Source organism: Medicago truncatula, chromosome 3, assembly GCF_003473485.1.
Source record: "Medicago truncatula cultivar Jemalong A17 chromosome 3, MtrunA17r5.0-ANR, whole genome shotgun sequence".
In the NCBI taxonomy this organism is placed as follows: Eukaryota; Viridiplantae; Streptophyta; class Magnoliopsida; order Fabales; family Fabaceae; genus Medicago; species Medicago truncatula.
Window position 1 is genome coordinate 1,003,644 of NC_053044.1, and position 15,914 is coordinate 1,019,557.

The 15,914-nt window shown below is 33.8% G+C and overlaps 3 protein-coding genes across 3 annotated transcripts; all 3 read left to right on the plus strand.

Moving 5' to 3' along the window:
- Nucleotides 1-1,989: 1,989 nt before the first annotated feature.
- LOC11409098 (F-box/kelch-repeat protein At3g23880) lies at nucleotides 1,990-3,228 on the plus strand. The gene has a single exon (XM_039832480.1). It carries the CDS (start codon nucleotides 1,990-1,992, stop codon nucleotides 3,226-3,228), a length of 1,239 nt encoding a protein of 412 aa, XP_039688414.1.
- Nucleotides 3,229-7,896: 4,668 nt separating this feature from the next.
- On the plus strand, nucleotides 7,897-10,133 carry LOC112420490 (uncharacterized). The gene is made up of 5 exons (XM_024780203.1): nucleotides 7,897-8,083; nucleotides 8,195-8,521; nucleotides 8,624-8,857; nucleotides 9,518-9,710; nucleotides 10,064-10,133. Exons 1-5 carry the CDS (start codon nucleotides 7,897-7,899, stop codon nucleotides 10,131-10,133), a joined length of 1,011 nt encoding a protein of 336 aa, XP_024635971.1.
- A 4,168-nt stretch (nucleotides 10,134-14,301) lies between these two features.
- Nucleotides 14,302-15,511, plus strand: LOC11409099 (F-box/kelch-repeat protein At3g23880). Its single transcript, XM_024780206.1, has 2 exons — nucleotides 14,302-14,487; nucleotides 14,828-15,511. Exons 1-2 carry the CDS (start codon nucleotides 14,302-14,304, stop codon nucleotides 15,509-15,511), a joined length of 870 nt encoding a protein of 289 aa, XP_024635974.1.
- The last annotated feature ends 403 nt before the right edge of the window (nucleotides 15,512-15,914 follow it).

The following is a 15,914-nucleotide window of genomic DNA, read 5'->3' on the forward strand; positions in this document are numbered from 1 at the left end:
AAACCTAAGTTAATCGCATAAAACAACAACATCAGACAACGAGACACGACATGAAGACAAGACACGAAATCAAACGCCGCACAAGACGACGAATAATCACACACACACAAAAAAAACACAAGAAAAAACTCTAAATGTGGAACCACTTATTTAGATTGAAAGAAAAGGGAAAAAAAGATGCAGAGGAGTGATTCTAGATAAAAAAAAAAAAAAAAGACCTAAAACCACTTCTCCTCAATGAATGAAGGAGAAAGAAAACTTAGAGAGAATGTGGAGTTTCTCTCACTATAAAACTAGAGCCGACTACTTTAATTAGTCTCTAAAAATAATAATAATATGTACACATTTGTTCTTCAATAAATTTCACCCAAATTTGAGTGGTTAGTTTTTTTCCTTTTCGAATAATTAAATTATTTCATTGTGTTATATCATAAAACATATTTTGATTCAATGTTAGAATGTAAAGAACCTATTTCCAAACAATGTAGTTCCGTTGAAAGTATCTATTTTTGTTTGATGCTTGTTACAAAATCAGATACCTACAAAAGATAGTATGGTAAGACAATGAATTATTCAATTGTATTTGAATGTTTGTGTTACTGCTGCTGTCTAGAGAAAAACATTGATCAATTGTTTATGGGATGCGACTTTTTTGAGAGCATTTTGGTTCTTACTTCTTAGCTAGACAATGGTTGAGTATTCATTTGGTGAACGCTACATCTGTCTAACCATATTTTGTATTTTAGTGCGCTAGGAGGATTTTTTTAAAAAATATATCTTCTCCACTTCATATTATTTGGCTTCTTTGTCTATAAGTTAGTTGGAAGGAAGAGAACTGCCGCTATTTTCGACACAAGGAGGAGTATTTTTTTTCATATGTTTGATTGAGTAAAAATGTTATCTTTTTGGTGGTTGAAAACTAAAAATCAAAGTTTAACTTTTGTCTTAATCATTGATGGGTTAATCTTATAATGTATTTGGGTTTAGCCACTTAGCATGTGTGCTTTGAAGGTTTTTTGCTGTTTGGTGTGGCACTGTTTGTAACTTTTTGTACTCTCGAGTTCTATCCGTGCAATTCTTAAGTTGGGTATAACACTTTGTGTGATTAATATATTCCATTTTGCCCAGTTTAATTTTTTTTGTTTGTTCTTTATCATTTTTTTTCTTCTGATTTAATCATTTATAAAATGTCAACGTCTTTTTTAGAGGATATAAAATTTCAACACTATTTTCTATTTTATTAAAAAAAAAATCATAAACACAAAAAAAAAAAAAAAAACTAATCAAACTCATAAACATACACAAATCTTCTTCATCCTACAAATCTACCTAAAACGTTATATTTCTTTGAAAACATCACATAAAATCAAGGGTAATGTTAACGAGCGCCCTTAGGAAACTAGTTAAGAAGCAAATATAGTAATGTATTGCATTGAAAATTATGTTTTCAATCCTTTAAAAGTCAATAAAATGTTTTTTTAAATTAAAATTTTTTCTTTATGATTTTCTTAACTAGTGCCCCGAAGATACTGGTTAACATGACCCTAAAGTCAAAGACCCAAAAATCGCCTTAGTCATCTTTTTCTTACTCATCAACAAAATCAGCCAAAAAAAAACAACAACCATAACCAAATTGGTAACCAAACAAACGAAACATAAGAAAAATTGAAGAAATTGTGAAAATCCTTTTAAGCTGCAGGAGTGGACAGATAAAGTCTTAATGAAATATGTTTTTTTTAAAAAAACAATGTTGAGTTTTTATATGATTACACCGGAAAAAAGAAGATAAAAGACGAAAGTATTAATTAAAATTAATTTAATAGACAAATAAAACTAAGTGTAGGGTCTTGAACAAAAAAATAATAACGCGCAGGGTTTACGAGAAATATAAAAAAAAAAAATACAAAAAGTATATAGAGATATAGGTCTGGTCTAACCCTCTTACATCCCTCTCGACCTCTCTTTCTCGCCAATCGATTATAACCTAACATGGGCAGACGCAAGCGATGCAAAGGAGACGACGACGCCGTTTCTTCTCCATTCCCGACCAAAGAAACAATCTCCACTAAGAGGAGGAGGAGAAGAAAATTAACCAAAACCCTAACATCATCACCATCACTTCCCATTCTTCCTTTTGATCTCGTTTCAGAAATCCTCTGTAGGCTACAGGTAAAGCTCCTCCTTCAACTTCGATGCGTTTGTAAGTCTTGGAATTCTCTTATCTCTGATTCCAACTTCGCCAAGAAACACAATCGCACATCTGCACCAACACGCCTCGTACATACCTTAACCGACCGTGTCACTATCAGTGACAGAGTTATCTATGACTCATACGAGTTCAAGTACGTTCTCAAGTCTTACACCTTTGAGTCCGTTTTGACGAACAAAAACATTAAAGCCACGGAGCTCGATCTTCCTGGAGCCAATAGAGCTTTTTTTGTTGGATCATGCAATGGCATCCTCTGTCTTCTTGCCATTGTCTATGGAGGCGATTGGAATGTTCGATTGTGTAACCCTTCTATTAGAAAATTCAAGGATTTGCCCCCTCTTGAAGAGCTGTCAACTTCTAATATAAATAAGCTGACGATGTATGGCTTTGGCCATGATACTGTTAGTGATAATTACAAGATTGTGATTGGTGGTGCACGTGATATTAGATGTAATTTGGTTTCCGAAACTGATGTGAAGGTTTATACTTCAGGTACAAATTTCTGGAAAAACATTCAAAAGTTCCCTATTGATTGCGTTGTCGTGCAAGAAACCGGGAAATTTGTGAGTGGCACAATGAATTGGTTGGTTTCTAAAGATTATGCTAGGAAAAATCAATATTTTGTTGTTTCTCTTGATTTGAGGAACGAGTCTTATCAAGAGGTTTTGTTGCCCGATTATGGCGAGGTGGATGCACGTTCTTTGAACTTGAGTGTTTTCAGGGATTGCTTGTGCATGATTTTTGGTTGCGATGTTTGGATTATGAAGGAATATGGAAAAAAAGAGTCTTGGCATAAATTGTTCATTATTTCTCACATGCAAGATCCTCGTACACCTTGGCTCTATATCAAGGCAGTGCATATATTTGAGGATGGTCAGCTGCTTTTGAAGTCTAGCACCTTTGGTAATACAACCATGTTTTTTCAAAATTCGAGAAATGATACTTTTGAGTTTCCTTTTTATAGTTTATACAAGATCCCCGAAGTCTGCTTTGAAAGTTTGATATCACCTTGTTCTTAATGCTATGTAAATGTGGTGATATGCCTCTTGAGCATGAGATTCAATTAGAACCGAACTGAGTATATGTTAATTTCTATTCATGCTATTTATTTTATACTTATTTTATTTATTTGATTGTTAGAGGTTTTTGCTCTTTTATCATCAATTTCATTTTATATAGTTGAGGATCATGCATTACATTATATGGGTTGAGATTAGATTTTCTAAGATCAGAAATAGGACCTAGAAGTTATGTAATGTCACCCGTATGTTTGTTGGAATGTCGACTTACGGTGCAAGAATTCTATAATGTTTGCTTCAAATCTTAACTATAAATTGCGAAGTGAACAAATCAAATGTTATCAATCCCTTGGTTCTTTGTGATGTTTAGGAGAGAAACCGAATCAATCAGAGCTAATGTATGCAAAGTACACTCTTTTTGCTATCCTAGATGATATGGATATGTTTTAAACCTTAAAATGGTTGTTGGCAAGGTTTCAAATGTTGGTTGCAAAATTTTCATATCATTGTTAAATAGTGATTGACCCATGTATTTAAGATGTTTCCCATAGTAAATTGAATTTTCTTTATTTCAGATCAACCTTAACAAATGTAATGTTATTATCCTTAGCAAGTCGGTATCAAGAAAATTAATGTCAAATAGTCAAGTTATGTTTAATGTCAAAGTGTGATTCGAAATTTGTTACTTGCTGCACATAAGTGCCAGGAAGAAAAATTTAAGAACCAAGTATAGAAATCATTGATGTTAACTTTGTGAGGTTGAACCCAGTAAGTCATCACCAAACTTGTGCTGCTATATAGTGAGGAAGTCAGAAAGGGAACACTGTTGTTTTGAGATATTCTCATGGTGAAATTTGAAAACTAGTAAGATATCTATTGCTGAGGGAATTTTACCAGTTCCAACAAATTTTCATGATACACTGCTTTTCCATATAATATTTATTCTCTCCTTGATCTTGTTCAGAAGAAAAGTTCCCTATTGCAGGTTCTTCATAACTTCTACATGAAGAAATGTATCTGTGGGACTAGTAAAGCTCGTCCAATAGGGTTTTTATTGTCTTATAGTTTCACTGTCCTATGCTGTGACGATGATTTTTCAAGATTTGTACCCCAATAGGATGAATTTATACTACTGTCCAAAACCATGAGCTTTGCATTTTCTACAATGGCAAAAGTACCACTAGAACTCAGGACTACGTTGTCTCTGTTAGCATATATATATATATATATATATATATATATATATATATATATATATATATATATATTAAATATCTTCTGCCACTGCAAAAGTTTCCATTAGGAATGAAAAATCCAACTTCAAAACTTTTAGAAGCTTCCCTATCTGGTTGCTGTCTTGCTCATTGTTGACAGAATCTAGGTGAAAAGTTTCTGTTGTGTGACCAAGAGGTTATAGTCTTGAAATGTGGAATCAGCCTTATGCAAAGCCTGCTTATATTAAAGTTTCTGCTATGTGACTAAGTTGCTTGCCCATTTAACATTGACTGTGATACTCACTTGTTTATCTGATGTTAAGTGCCATATAGCAGATAGCTCATAGCTGGGTTTTTGAGGTTTAGGTTAGGGTTGTTTGTGCTTACTCTTTAGCCTCTTTACTACAACGTTCACCCAATTCTTTGCTGCAAATTTCGGACTTTTTCATGCATTTACTTACACCCACAAATTTGGGTCAAAATGTTTGTGACTCTCTCTCATAAGCTAAATATAATTTGTTTTAGCAAAACAAAACTTTAAAAGTTACCTATTTCGCAAAATCACGTTTTGTAATCTTAAACAAATGTACTCAATTTACGAATCAGAAATCACTTTTCTCACTCGTCTTTATCAATTTGTGCTTAACATGCTTTTAGATTTTACTGCTGTAGTCAATAGACACAATAATTTATTCATCTTTGGTCTTATTTCTTAATGTTCATAGAGTTATCTGATATATGAAATTTAAAGTTATGAAGATTTTCATTGCATGGAAGCACAAGATCAAAGGATGCGAGGAATAAATACATAGTGTGGTACAAGTGGTAGATACTTGAGCCTTTAACTATTTAATCTAGGGTTTGATTCTTGGCTGGTGCGTATGGAAAAAACATTTGTATGGTCTTTTTATCTTTTAAAGTTGTTATAGGCACCGAAGCCCCGATACCGATACGGGTATCGGAAAAGTATCGGGCAATTAATATTTATATTTTTGAAAAACAATGACCGATACGTGTCGGATACGTCCCGATACGCGTATCGGAGAAGTATCAAACATTTAATATTTATTTTTTGAAGGAAAAAAATGACTGATACGTGTCGGATACGACTAACTTGTACTCCGACACAGCTTACTTATACTCTGACACCTATCAAGTCTGGCAGCGCTATCAAAATCATATTGTCTCTTCTAACCTAAAAAAATAGGGTTTCTCGTCACCACATAGAAATAGCTATTCTCTCTTCTAACCATTACCACTGATTGAATTCTACTCTGTTTCTCTTCTCTCTAATGTTATGTTTCTTCTGCTGTTTGTTTTCGATATAAATTAGTGATAACCGTTAAGTAGTCAACATTAGACAAAGATGTTTTTATTTTTTTTTATTTTTTTATAGTACTTATGATGTTCTCTTTGGATGGTACTAATGATGTTTAGCTATATTCTATCTAATTTGTGCGGAAAAAATATGTAATTGTCACTTGTTTTGATCATTTTCATTAATGTGAATGTTTGTTTATCATCATTTTTAGTTATGTTTATACATTGTGCACTTATACTATTAATTTTAAATTTAATTTTTTAATAACATATCGAGGCCGTATCGTATCGGAAATTTTGAAAATTTTCCTGTATCGCTGTATCGGTATCGTGTCAGATATCGAGACTTCATAAGTTATAGGTGAGGTTATCAAGCTTACAAAACTAAAGTCCATTGCTTGATTAACACACTAGTATAGAAACCAATGTTAATTCCTTAAAAAATTATAATGGGACCACACGCTCTATCATTCAAACTTTGTCGATAAGATTTATAATTAATGCTTTCTACATAGATACCTCCATTATAGAGTGACATTTTTTAGTGCTTATAGATAATGATGCCTATGAAAAGACTCTCTCATTTAATTATAAAAGTATATGACTATTGTTAAAATCTATTAGTTTATAGCTATATTATTAACAAGAGACAGGATCCGTTGACACCAGGTGTCAACGGTTATATTGACACCAAATCATATCCCTTGATTTCATTTGATCCAATGGCTCCTGTTCATTCACTTAACCCACATGAGATCTCGTCCGCACTAGATACCTTGATTTCTCCGCTATTTTTGTTATTTTTCTTCGGCTGATGATTGATGATGAAGCCTGTAAAAAACAAAATGAATTTTGATGAAGATTATGTAGTTCTAGTTCTTTCGTCCCTGGGTTGTTGTGAATCTTGAGAAAACAATTGTACTATTGAAATTTTGATTGTCAATTTTTATACCTGAAGAGCTTTGTTTATTTTGTTAGTTGTTGGATTGAAAACAATTTATATTTTTAACAAACTATAATTGGGGGAGAAAAGCAACAACAAAAAATTCGAATTGTTAGGGGTAGATAGACTGCGAAAGATATATATATTTTTTGATAGCTAAAGACATCAGGTTAAACATTTTAAAATTTAATCTTTTTTCAATTGATATTCACCACTAATTGAATAATGGGTTTTAATTTCGATGAGAACAACCCATAAATAGATGAAGCATTTGTGAAGGTGCGCAAGGGGAGAAGAGATGAACGAAAACTGGAGACAGCAGATGGCGTACGTATAACGAGAGAATGAAGACGGCGGAGGTGAGGTTTAGTGCATCATGCGTTAGGTACAAGGATAAGTGAATTAACAATAGTCATTGGATCAAATGAAATCAAGGGATATGATTTGGTGTCAATATAACCGTTGACACCTGGTGTCAACGGATCCTGTCTCTTTTAGAGACACAATAATAATTTATATTTCCTCCTAAAAAAATAACAATGAGTTAAGTTAATGAGCGTAATTTATTATTATTGTTTGAAACGGTGTTTGCCACTTATCTGCGGACCCAAAACATATAAAGTACATTCAAAGCATAAAGCAGTGTTAAAAAATCCGATAAGTAAACTAATGATGTGTGGTTCAATATTAAAAAATCAATTTAAAATTAAATCCGATAAGAACACTTTTCAGAAAAGTACATTCAAAGCATAAAAAAATTGTCAGTTTTATTTTTTGTAGATTTACGAATTTAGATGATTGAACATTATTTTTTTTGAAGGAGGATGTTTTAACTTTCAAGACCCAAGATAGTAAAGGGGAGGAAGAAGAGTTGTTGGAGGATGAGCTTGGTGAATTGCATGACATTTCGACGGACATTCATTCGTTGTCTCGTCTCAATATTAGTATTTGTTGGCAACAATCGAGATTGATTTGGCTACGTGATGGCGATGCTAATTCAAAATATTTCCACTCTGTTGTAGAAGACGTTTTAATTCTTTATCTTCGATTATGGTAAACGGGGAGGAGGTAGAGGGTGTTAATCATGTTCGTCAAGTTGTTTTTACGTATTTTAAAAATCATTTTTTGTCAGATAGGGGGGCGCGGCCTTCATTGGGTAATATGCAGTTCCGAAAGCTTTCAGTCAGGGAAATGGGGACGTTGACAAAACCTTTTTCCATGGATGAAGTTAAGGCAGCAATGTGGGATTGTGATAGTTTTAAGAGCCCGGGTCCAGATGGTATCAACTTTGGGTTTATCAAGAATTTTTGGCATGAGATGAAAGATGACATTTTGCGGTTCACTTCAGAGTTTCATAGGAATGGAAAATTGTCAAAAGGTATAAATTCTACGTTTATTGCTCTTATTCCTAAAGTTGACAGTCCTCAGACATTGAATGATTTTTGACCCATTTTGTTGGTGGGATGCCTCTATAAAATTCTGGCAAAAGTTCTGGCGAACAGGTTGAGACAGATTATTGGCAGTGTTGTGTCTGAAGTTCAATCAGCTTTCGTTAAAAATAGACAAATTCTTGATGGAATCTTGATAGCAAATGAGGTGGTTGATGAGGCCCGAAAATCGAAGAAAGAGCTTTTAATGTTTAAAGTAGATTTTGAAAAGGCGTATGACTCCGTAGATTGGACGTATCTTGATGAGGTTATGGGTAGTATGTCTTTTCCGACCTTATGGAGAAAATGGATTAAAGAGTGTGTTTGTACCGCTACTGCTTCAGTGTTAGTGAATGGAAGCCCTACAGACGAGTTCCCTCTTGAACGGGGTTTACGTTAGGGCGATCCTCTATCGCCTTTTTTGTTTTTACTAGCAACAGAAGGCCTGAATGTATTGATGAAAGCTTTGGTTGAAACAGGTACGTTTACAGGTTACAATGTGGGTGGCGCTAACTCTGTGGTGGTGTCTCACTTACAATTCGCTGATGATACACTGTTAATTGGTAATAAAAGTTGGGCCAATGTTCGTGCAATGAGGGCTGGTTTGGTTCTATTTGAGGCTATGTCCGGTTTGAAAGTAAATTTCCATAAAAGCTCTCTGGTTGGTGTCAATATCAATGCTTCTTGGTTGGCTGAAGCGGCTTCTGTGTTAGGTTGCAAAGTGGGTAAAGTACCGTTCCTCTATTTGGGTCTTCAGATTGGGGGCGATCCGCGCCGGTTATTGTTTTAGGAGCCAGTTGTTAAACGAATTAAAGCTAGATTGTCTGGTTGGCATAGTCGGTTCCTTTCTTTTGGTGGCCGGTTGATCCTTCTCAAATCTGTCCTGACTGCACTTCCTGTCTATGCTCTTTCCTTTTTCAAAGCTCCGTCAGGTATAATCTCTTCCATTGAATCTTTGTTAAATAAATTTTTTTGGGGGGGAAGTGAGGATAAAAGAAAAATAACGTGGATTAGTTGGAATTCTTTATGTTTGAGGAAGGAGTACGGAGGGATGGGTGTTAGGAGTTTGAGGGAGTTTAATATTGCTTTGTTAGGAAAATGGTGTTGGAGGTTGTTAGTAGAGAGAGATGGGTTGTGGCGTAGGGTGTTAGTGGCTAGGTATGGTGGGGCGGATGGTGGTTTGGAGGATGGGGGTCGGAGTTGTTCATCTTGGTGGAGGGAGATAGTGAGGATTAGGGATGGGATAGAAGAGGGAGGATAGGGTTGGTTTGCATCAGGTGTTAGGAGACAGGTGGGAGACGGTGCTGAGACTGACTGTTGGCGTGATTGTTGGTGTGGAAATGTTCCGTTTTGTGTGCGATTTAGACGGCTTTTTGATTTGACAGTCAACAAAGTTGTCACGATTAGGAACATGTTCCAGTTGGGTTTGGAGGTTGGTGGGGGGGCGTGGCAGTGGCGTCGCCGCTTGTGGGTTTGGGAGGAAGAATTGGTAGAGGAGTGTAGGGAATTATTACTTACAGTTACTTTGCAGGATTCCTCTTCTGACAGGTGGCTTTGGTTACCAGATCAGACTGGTGGGTATACGGTTCGTGGTGTGTATGATATGCTGACTTCGCAGGAACAACCCATGTTACATCAAAATATGGAGTTGATTTGGCACAAACAGGTGCCTTTGAAAGTGTCTATTTTTGCTTGGCGTTTGCTGAGGGACCGGTTACCTACTAAACAAAATTTGGCAAGTTGTGGGGTCTTATCTTTGGAGGAGCGGTCATGCATAAATGGGTGTGGGCATGTCGAGGACCTGAATCATCTATTTTTGTCTTGTCCGTACTTTGATGCGTTGTGGCCGATGGTGCGAGCTTGGCTTGGTCTTGTTGGAGTCGAAACTCAGTTCATAACAGACCATTTTTTGCAATTTATTAATTATGTAGGTGGTATGAGAGCACGGCGTTCCTTTTTCCATCTAATTTGGCTTCTGTGTGTTTGGATATTGTGGAATGAGCGGAATGATAGAGTTTTCCAAAATAAATATAGCTCTTTACCGCATTTGTTAGATAAAGTAAAATCATGTTCCTTGTGGTGGATGAAAGCTAGTAATGTAGTTTTTAGTTTTGGTATTCATAATTGGTGGTCGAACCCGCTCATTTGTATGGGTATCGACTAACTGTCTTGTATCATTGACTAGTTTGTGTTTCTCTCCGTGATTGTTATGGCACATTTTGTGCTGCAGCAATTACAATTTGGTGTTAATATATTCCATTTTTGTTTGTTAAAAAAAAAAAACTTTCAAGACCCAAGAATCTAGAGATTGGAGAATGTTGCAGCACTATTTACATGTTGGAGATTGGAGAATGAAAATAGGGGCAACAAACAAGAAACTAAAGAAAGTGTAAAACCTAATATGATAATTATTTGGAGAAGAGATAATAAAGCGTTACTTAGAGAGGAGTACAGTAAACTGTGGCCAAATTGTAGCTCAATTTGTTAATTAGTGATTTCGTATATCAATTACTCGGGAAGTTTTAATAAAACTAGACTTTAGACCCGTGCGCATTTCGACAAATATATAAGAATAAGTAATGGTAAAAAAAAATTCTAAAATAAATAAAAGATGAAGAGTATTATACATTTTACTTACGCAAGTTCAAAAAATAAAGTAGGAGATGACATGAAATCGTTTAGTTGAAACAAACGAATATTAAAAAATAAAAATTAGACAACGATAGGGATCTATAATTCTATTTCCAATCCTTCACATATCAAAATTACAATTGGTTCTCTTCATTGTAATCATCTAAACTTAATTAAAAAATTTGCAAGTGCAAATAGAATCGACATTATACAAATTGGTCACTACTTGATTCCAAAAACCTATGTTACATGAAAACCACTCATACCTAAATAACAATAATAAACCTTCAAAACAAAAATCAACTATTCTCAAAGGACCCAAAAGAAAGATTTTTAGCCTTCAAAATCACAATTCCTCTTGTTGTATTGTTTTTGTGTCAAAAGCACCATAAGTTGAATAGTAGGCCCATGCACATGACTTTCCTCATAAGACAAAAACACCAGTTTTTTATAGGTTGAAAAAATAAATCAAATATCCTTAACTTTCAATAACGCTTAGAAACAACTGAAACTTTTGCATTATCTCAATCCACAAACAAAATAGAAGACCTTTATATTTGCTTTAGGCACCTTAAGGAATTCTATGTAAATTGTTTTCCTGCAATGAAATGCTAAACACAATGAGCAAAGAAGAAGAATTAACAACAATATTTGGATTGTTTTATTTAGCTTACAATTCTTTAAACTAATCAACAAAAAATTAAATTTGCATTATATCCTCCACAATATCAAGAATTTTGCATAGGGATCATTTTATTTGTATGGCTATGATGAGAACTCATGTGTGTCCATGAAGACCAGCTCTACGGATAAGTGTTATCTATAGAATTGGTATTGTCATTCATAAAGCCTCTAATAAAAAATATTATTATGACTACAAAACAACAAATCAGCAAAACAGTTTAGAAAAGAGTGAAGACAATAATTTTTACCTAAAGAGGATTATGAAGAGAAATAAATCTCAAAAATATTATCTGAATATAAAACAATGAAAGATTATGTTATAGTTAACATTCACACATGTAGCTAAATGTCTGGTTCATATTCATACCCTCTGTCGAAGCATGTCCTACGTTAAATATATTATGTTGTCACATTTCCATCAATTGATAAGAACTTACATGTATAAATTAAGATAAAGAAGACATTAAATGTTAACAACTAAAAAGTTTAACATCTAAGAGAACAAAATGCGGGACAAAAACATTGTTAACCAACTAAAAGACAGAAACAAATCCCTTGTAGTTAAGTCTATATAATTTCTATAAAATATAGCATGATCACTTTTCACCACCTGCTAGAAGTTTTCACAAAGTGAAAATCAAATCAATGTATATTTTCTGAGTTATAATCTTAAATATTACAAATGAAAGTTATATTTATAAAATCTCCTTACCAAATGAAGACACTAAACTCTTACTCACCCACCAATAACATTAGCAATTGTTGCATTGTGAGGACCTGCAACTGCACATGATTTTTACTTCAAGATAGGTACTATTTGAGTTGTGCACACATAAATAAAGAAACAAAATAAAAGAAGACACTTAAATCCCTCAATAAATTGTTTATTTGTTTCATTTAGGGGAAGACTAAACAAAGCTAATACAACATTATATCGAAGGAAGGAATGAAGAAAAGTGAATGCATATTTACGTTTAATTGAAAGAAAATGAACACGGAAAAAGATCATAATATCGACATCGTAGTAAAACTGCAACAATGGAGAATCTGAAAAATTGTAAAATCAAGATTAAGAAAATAAGAGACAGATGCCGTAAAAAAAGAAAGTCCAAATTGGAAAGAGGATAAAATCTGGATGCTTAGATTAAAATTATGAAGAGAATTTAGCAAGACTGATACTTCATTACATTGAAAAGCAAAATCTGAAGAATCAAATGTTTGATTCAACAACTGAAAATAAAGCAAAAAGATGGAGCAGCAAACACTCCATTATATGAATCTGGATTATTAACCAAAGGACCTGTTGCATCAATACAGTAAAAATAAAAAGTGTTACATAACATCTTTAAGCATGAAAACATACGCAAAAATCAGATCATAGCATCATATATACCCGTTAAGTAGTGATACGACAACAACATTTTTCAATATTACCACCTGATATTCTTTGAATGAATGATTGAAGGGAGAAATTCTCTGAACGAATGATTAAAGGGATAAATAAGGATGTGTTTATTCAATTCTGTATGGTACACATTTATAGTGAGAAGGAGAATTGATACGTGAAAGTGCTTTGGAAGATTTGATAGGTGAAAGTGCTTTGGAAACAGCTAAATTTGTGGGGAGTTGGAGTTTGGGTCGTGGTTAATATTAGAAGAGAATTTGAATTTTGCAATCGCAAAAATGGGAAGCATGATATAATGGAAAGCCTAACAAATTCTGATTAAATCATCCCTTAATTAATGCACACGAATTGGAAAAGGTGCAACAAACTTACAGGAATTTGTGAATTTGTTAGATTTTTTTTTTTTTGAAAAAGGGAATTTGTTAGGAGCGAAAATAGGATTGGATTGGAGGAAATTGTTATAGGAATAGGAGGAACGATTTTTAAAATTTATCTCTTAATTAAATAGATTTAATGAACACGGGGGTAATAACGTAAAAGTCATCATAAAATCTAGGTTAAAATTAGGTTAAAAATTGGCTTACGAGTTAACTTTTATATATAAAGATAACTAAATCTTACGCGTTAATTAAATCTGATGGTTGATAAGATAATTCTCGTTTCTCATTGATTTGCTCCATATATATATATATATATATATATAGGCTTAAATGCTCTTTTGGTCCCTTAACTATTTAATTGGTATCGCTTTGGTCCTTTAACTAAAAAAAATTGTTTGAGGATTTTAAGGTTTTTTTTAATCTCGTTTTGGTCCCTTCTGTTAGGTTTCCGTTAGGGTTTTAAAAAAAGTTAACTCCTAGACACGTGTCACCTTGTCATTGGCTCTGATTTTTTTTTTGTTTACAATTTTTTTTTTAAAATTATATATTTTTAAAAAAAATCCCAAAGCCAATGACAAAGTGACATGTGTCTCAAAGTTAACACGTGTCCCCTTGTCATTGGTTCTGGGAATTTTTTACAAAAAAATAAAAAATATATATATTTTTAATTTTTTTTTTGTAAAAAAAAATAATCTCAGAGCCAATGACAAGGTGACACGTGTCCACACTTAACATTTTTTATTAAAACTAACGGAAACTTAACAGAAAGGACTAAAACGAGATTAAAAAAAAACTTAAAATCCTCAAACAATCTTGTTTTTAGTTAAGGGACCAAAGCGATACTAATTAAATAGTTAAGGAACCAAAATAGTATTTAAGCCTCTATATATATATATATATATATATATATATATATATATATATATATATATATATATATATATATAATTATGAGAAACGAAAAAGAAAATATTTGTCAAGAAAGATATATATAGATAGGTATCTCTCTAACCTACTTCCTTCGCTCAGCCTCTCTCAAATCGGTGCAGTTCACAGTTTCTTCTCCAACATGGGTAGCGACAAGGGCTGCCAAGCAAAATACGACGATGCCGTTTCTTCTCCATTACTGACCGAAGCAGCAATCTCCATTGAGAGGAGGCCAACTGAAACCCTAACATCGTCACCATCGCTTCACATGCCGCCACTTCCGACTCTTCCTTTCGATCTCATTCCAGAAATTCTATGTAGGCTATCGGTAAAGCTCCTCATGCAATTCCGATGTGTGTGCAAGTCGTGGAATTCTCTAATCACTGATTCTAAATTTGCCAACATTCACCTTCGCTTCCCAACCACACGCCTTGTCCACTCTCGTTGACCTCCTCCTGCTATCCCTTACACGGGCAAGTTATCAACTCCTACCCACTTGGCTCTGTTTTCAGCGACTTAGGTACTAACGTCATTGCGCACATCGAGTATCCTCCCAATCCTTCTTTTAACCATTATGTTTACATTGTTGGCTCATGCAATGGCATCCTATGTCTTGCCCAATATTATCAAGGATGCCCTTTCTTTAAATTGTGGAATCCTTCCATTAGAAAATTCAAAGAATTGCCCCCCTTGAGAGGCCACAAAGTCTTTGTCATGTTCTGGGAATGTATGGTTTCGGCTATGATGTGGATAATAAGAATTACAAGGTTGTGGTTGTTTCACATCTACGCGATAGTAGTGGTAATTTTGTTGAAAAAGACAAAGTGATGGTTCATACTTTGGGCACCAATGCTTGGGAAAGCATTCAGAAGTTCCCTTTTTATTGTGGTCCGCATCAAAGAGGAACATTTGTGAGTGGCATGATTAATTGGCTGGTTTACAAGGGAAGTCACCTTTGTATTGCTTCTTTTGATTTGGGGAACAAGTCTAATCAAGAAGTTTCGCTTCTTGCTTATGTAGAGGTTTATGCATATCCTTTTGGATTGGGTGTGTTGAGGGATTGTTTGTGCATGATTATCGGTCATGATGTTTGGGTTATGAAGGAACATGGAAATAAAGAGTCATGGACTAAATTATTCACTATTTCTTATCTTCCTATAACTTATATTATTATTGATATAGTAAATATTTTTGAGGAAAACCAAGTGTTGCTGAAGTGTACAGGCAAATATGGTACCCGAAAATGGATTATTTACAATTCAATAAATGGTACTTTTGCGTGTACTCGGTTAGAAAATGCCCTAGAAGTAGAAGTCTGTGTTGAAAGTTTGATATCACCTTATTGGTTCTAGAATATATATGTGGTGCTATGTCACCTAAACAAGAGATTTGATTGCAGTTTATATATTAATTTATGCTTACTATAATTGTTTTGTACTGATTATTGGTTACTTCCTGGATAATTGTTAATGAATGGTCATTTGAATCTGCAGTTTGAGAAATTATTGTTATTTTCATTTATTTTCTTGATATAAGGGTGTTTGTGATTTTTATCCTCTTTATAGACCAATTGAATATATATTGAAAGCAGAATTTTCTATTATATAGACATTAAACCAATTAAAAAGGGTGGTAATAGTTTGAATGAATAGGGTTATGTTGGTTATTACAACTGAAATTGTTTTAGTGACAAAAGAAATTTAGGATTTGAACATGTTGGATAATTTAAACTTCCAGTTGTATCTTTGTAGTTCT

Bases quoted from the DNA above. Each gene is read 5' to 3' on its own strand.
- LOC11409098 (XM_039832480.1), top strand. From the start codon at position 1,990: ATGGGCAGACGCAAGCGATGCAAAGGAGACGACGACGCCGTTTCTTCT.
- LOC112420490 (XM_024780203.1), top strand. From the start codon at position 7,897: ATGGGGACGTTGACAAAACCTTTTTCCATGGATGAAGTTAAGGCAGCA. The intron at 8,084-8,194 runs GTATAAATTCTA...TTCTGGCAAAAG, and splicing joins GAATGGAAAATTGTCAAAAG to TTCTGGCGAACAGGTTGAGA. The intron at 8,522-8,623 runs GTTTACGTTAGG...GTACGTTTACAG, and splicing joins CGAGTTCCCTCTTGAACGGG to GTTACAATGTGGGTGGCGCT.
- LOC11409099 (XM_024780206.1), top strand. From the start codon at position 14,302: ATGGGTAGCGACAAGGGCTGCCAAGCAAAATACGACGATGCCGTTTCT. The intron at 14,488-14,827 runs GTAAAGCTCCTC...TCCTTCCATTAG, and splicing joins AAATTCTATGTAGGCTATCG to AAAATTCAAAGAATTGCCCC.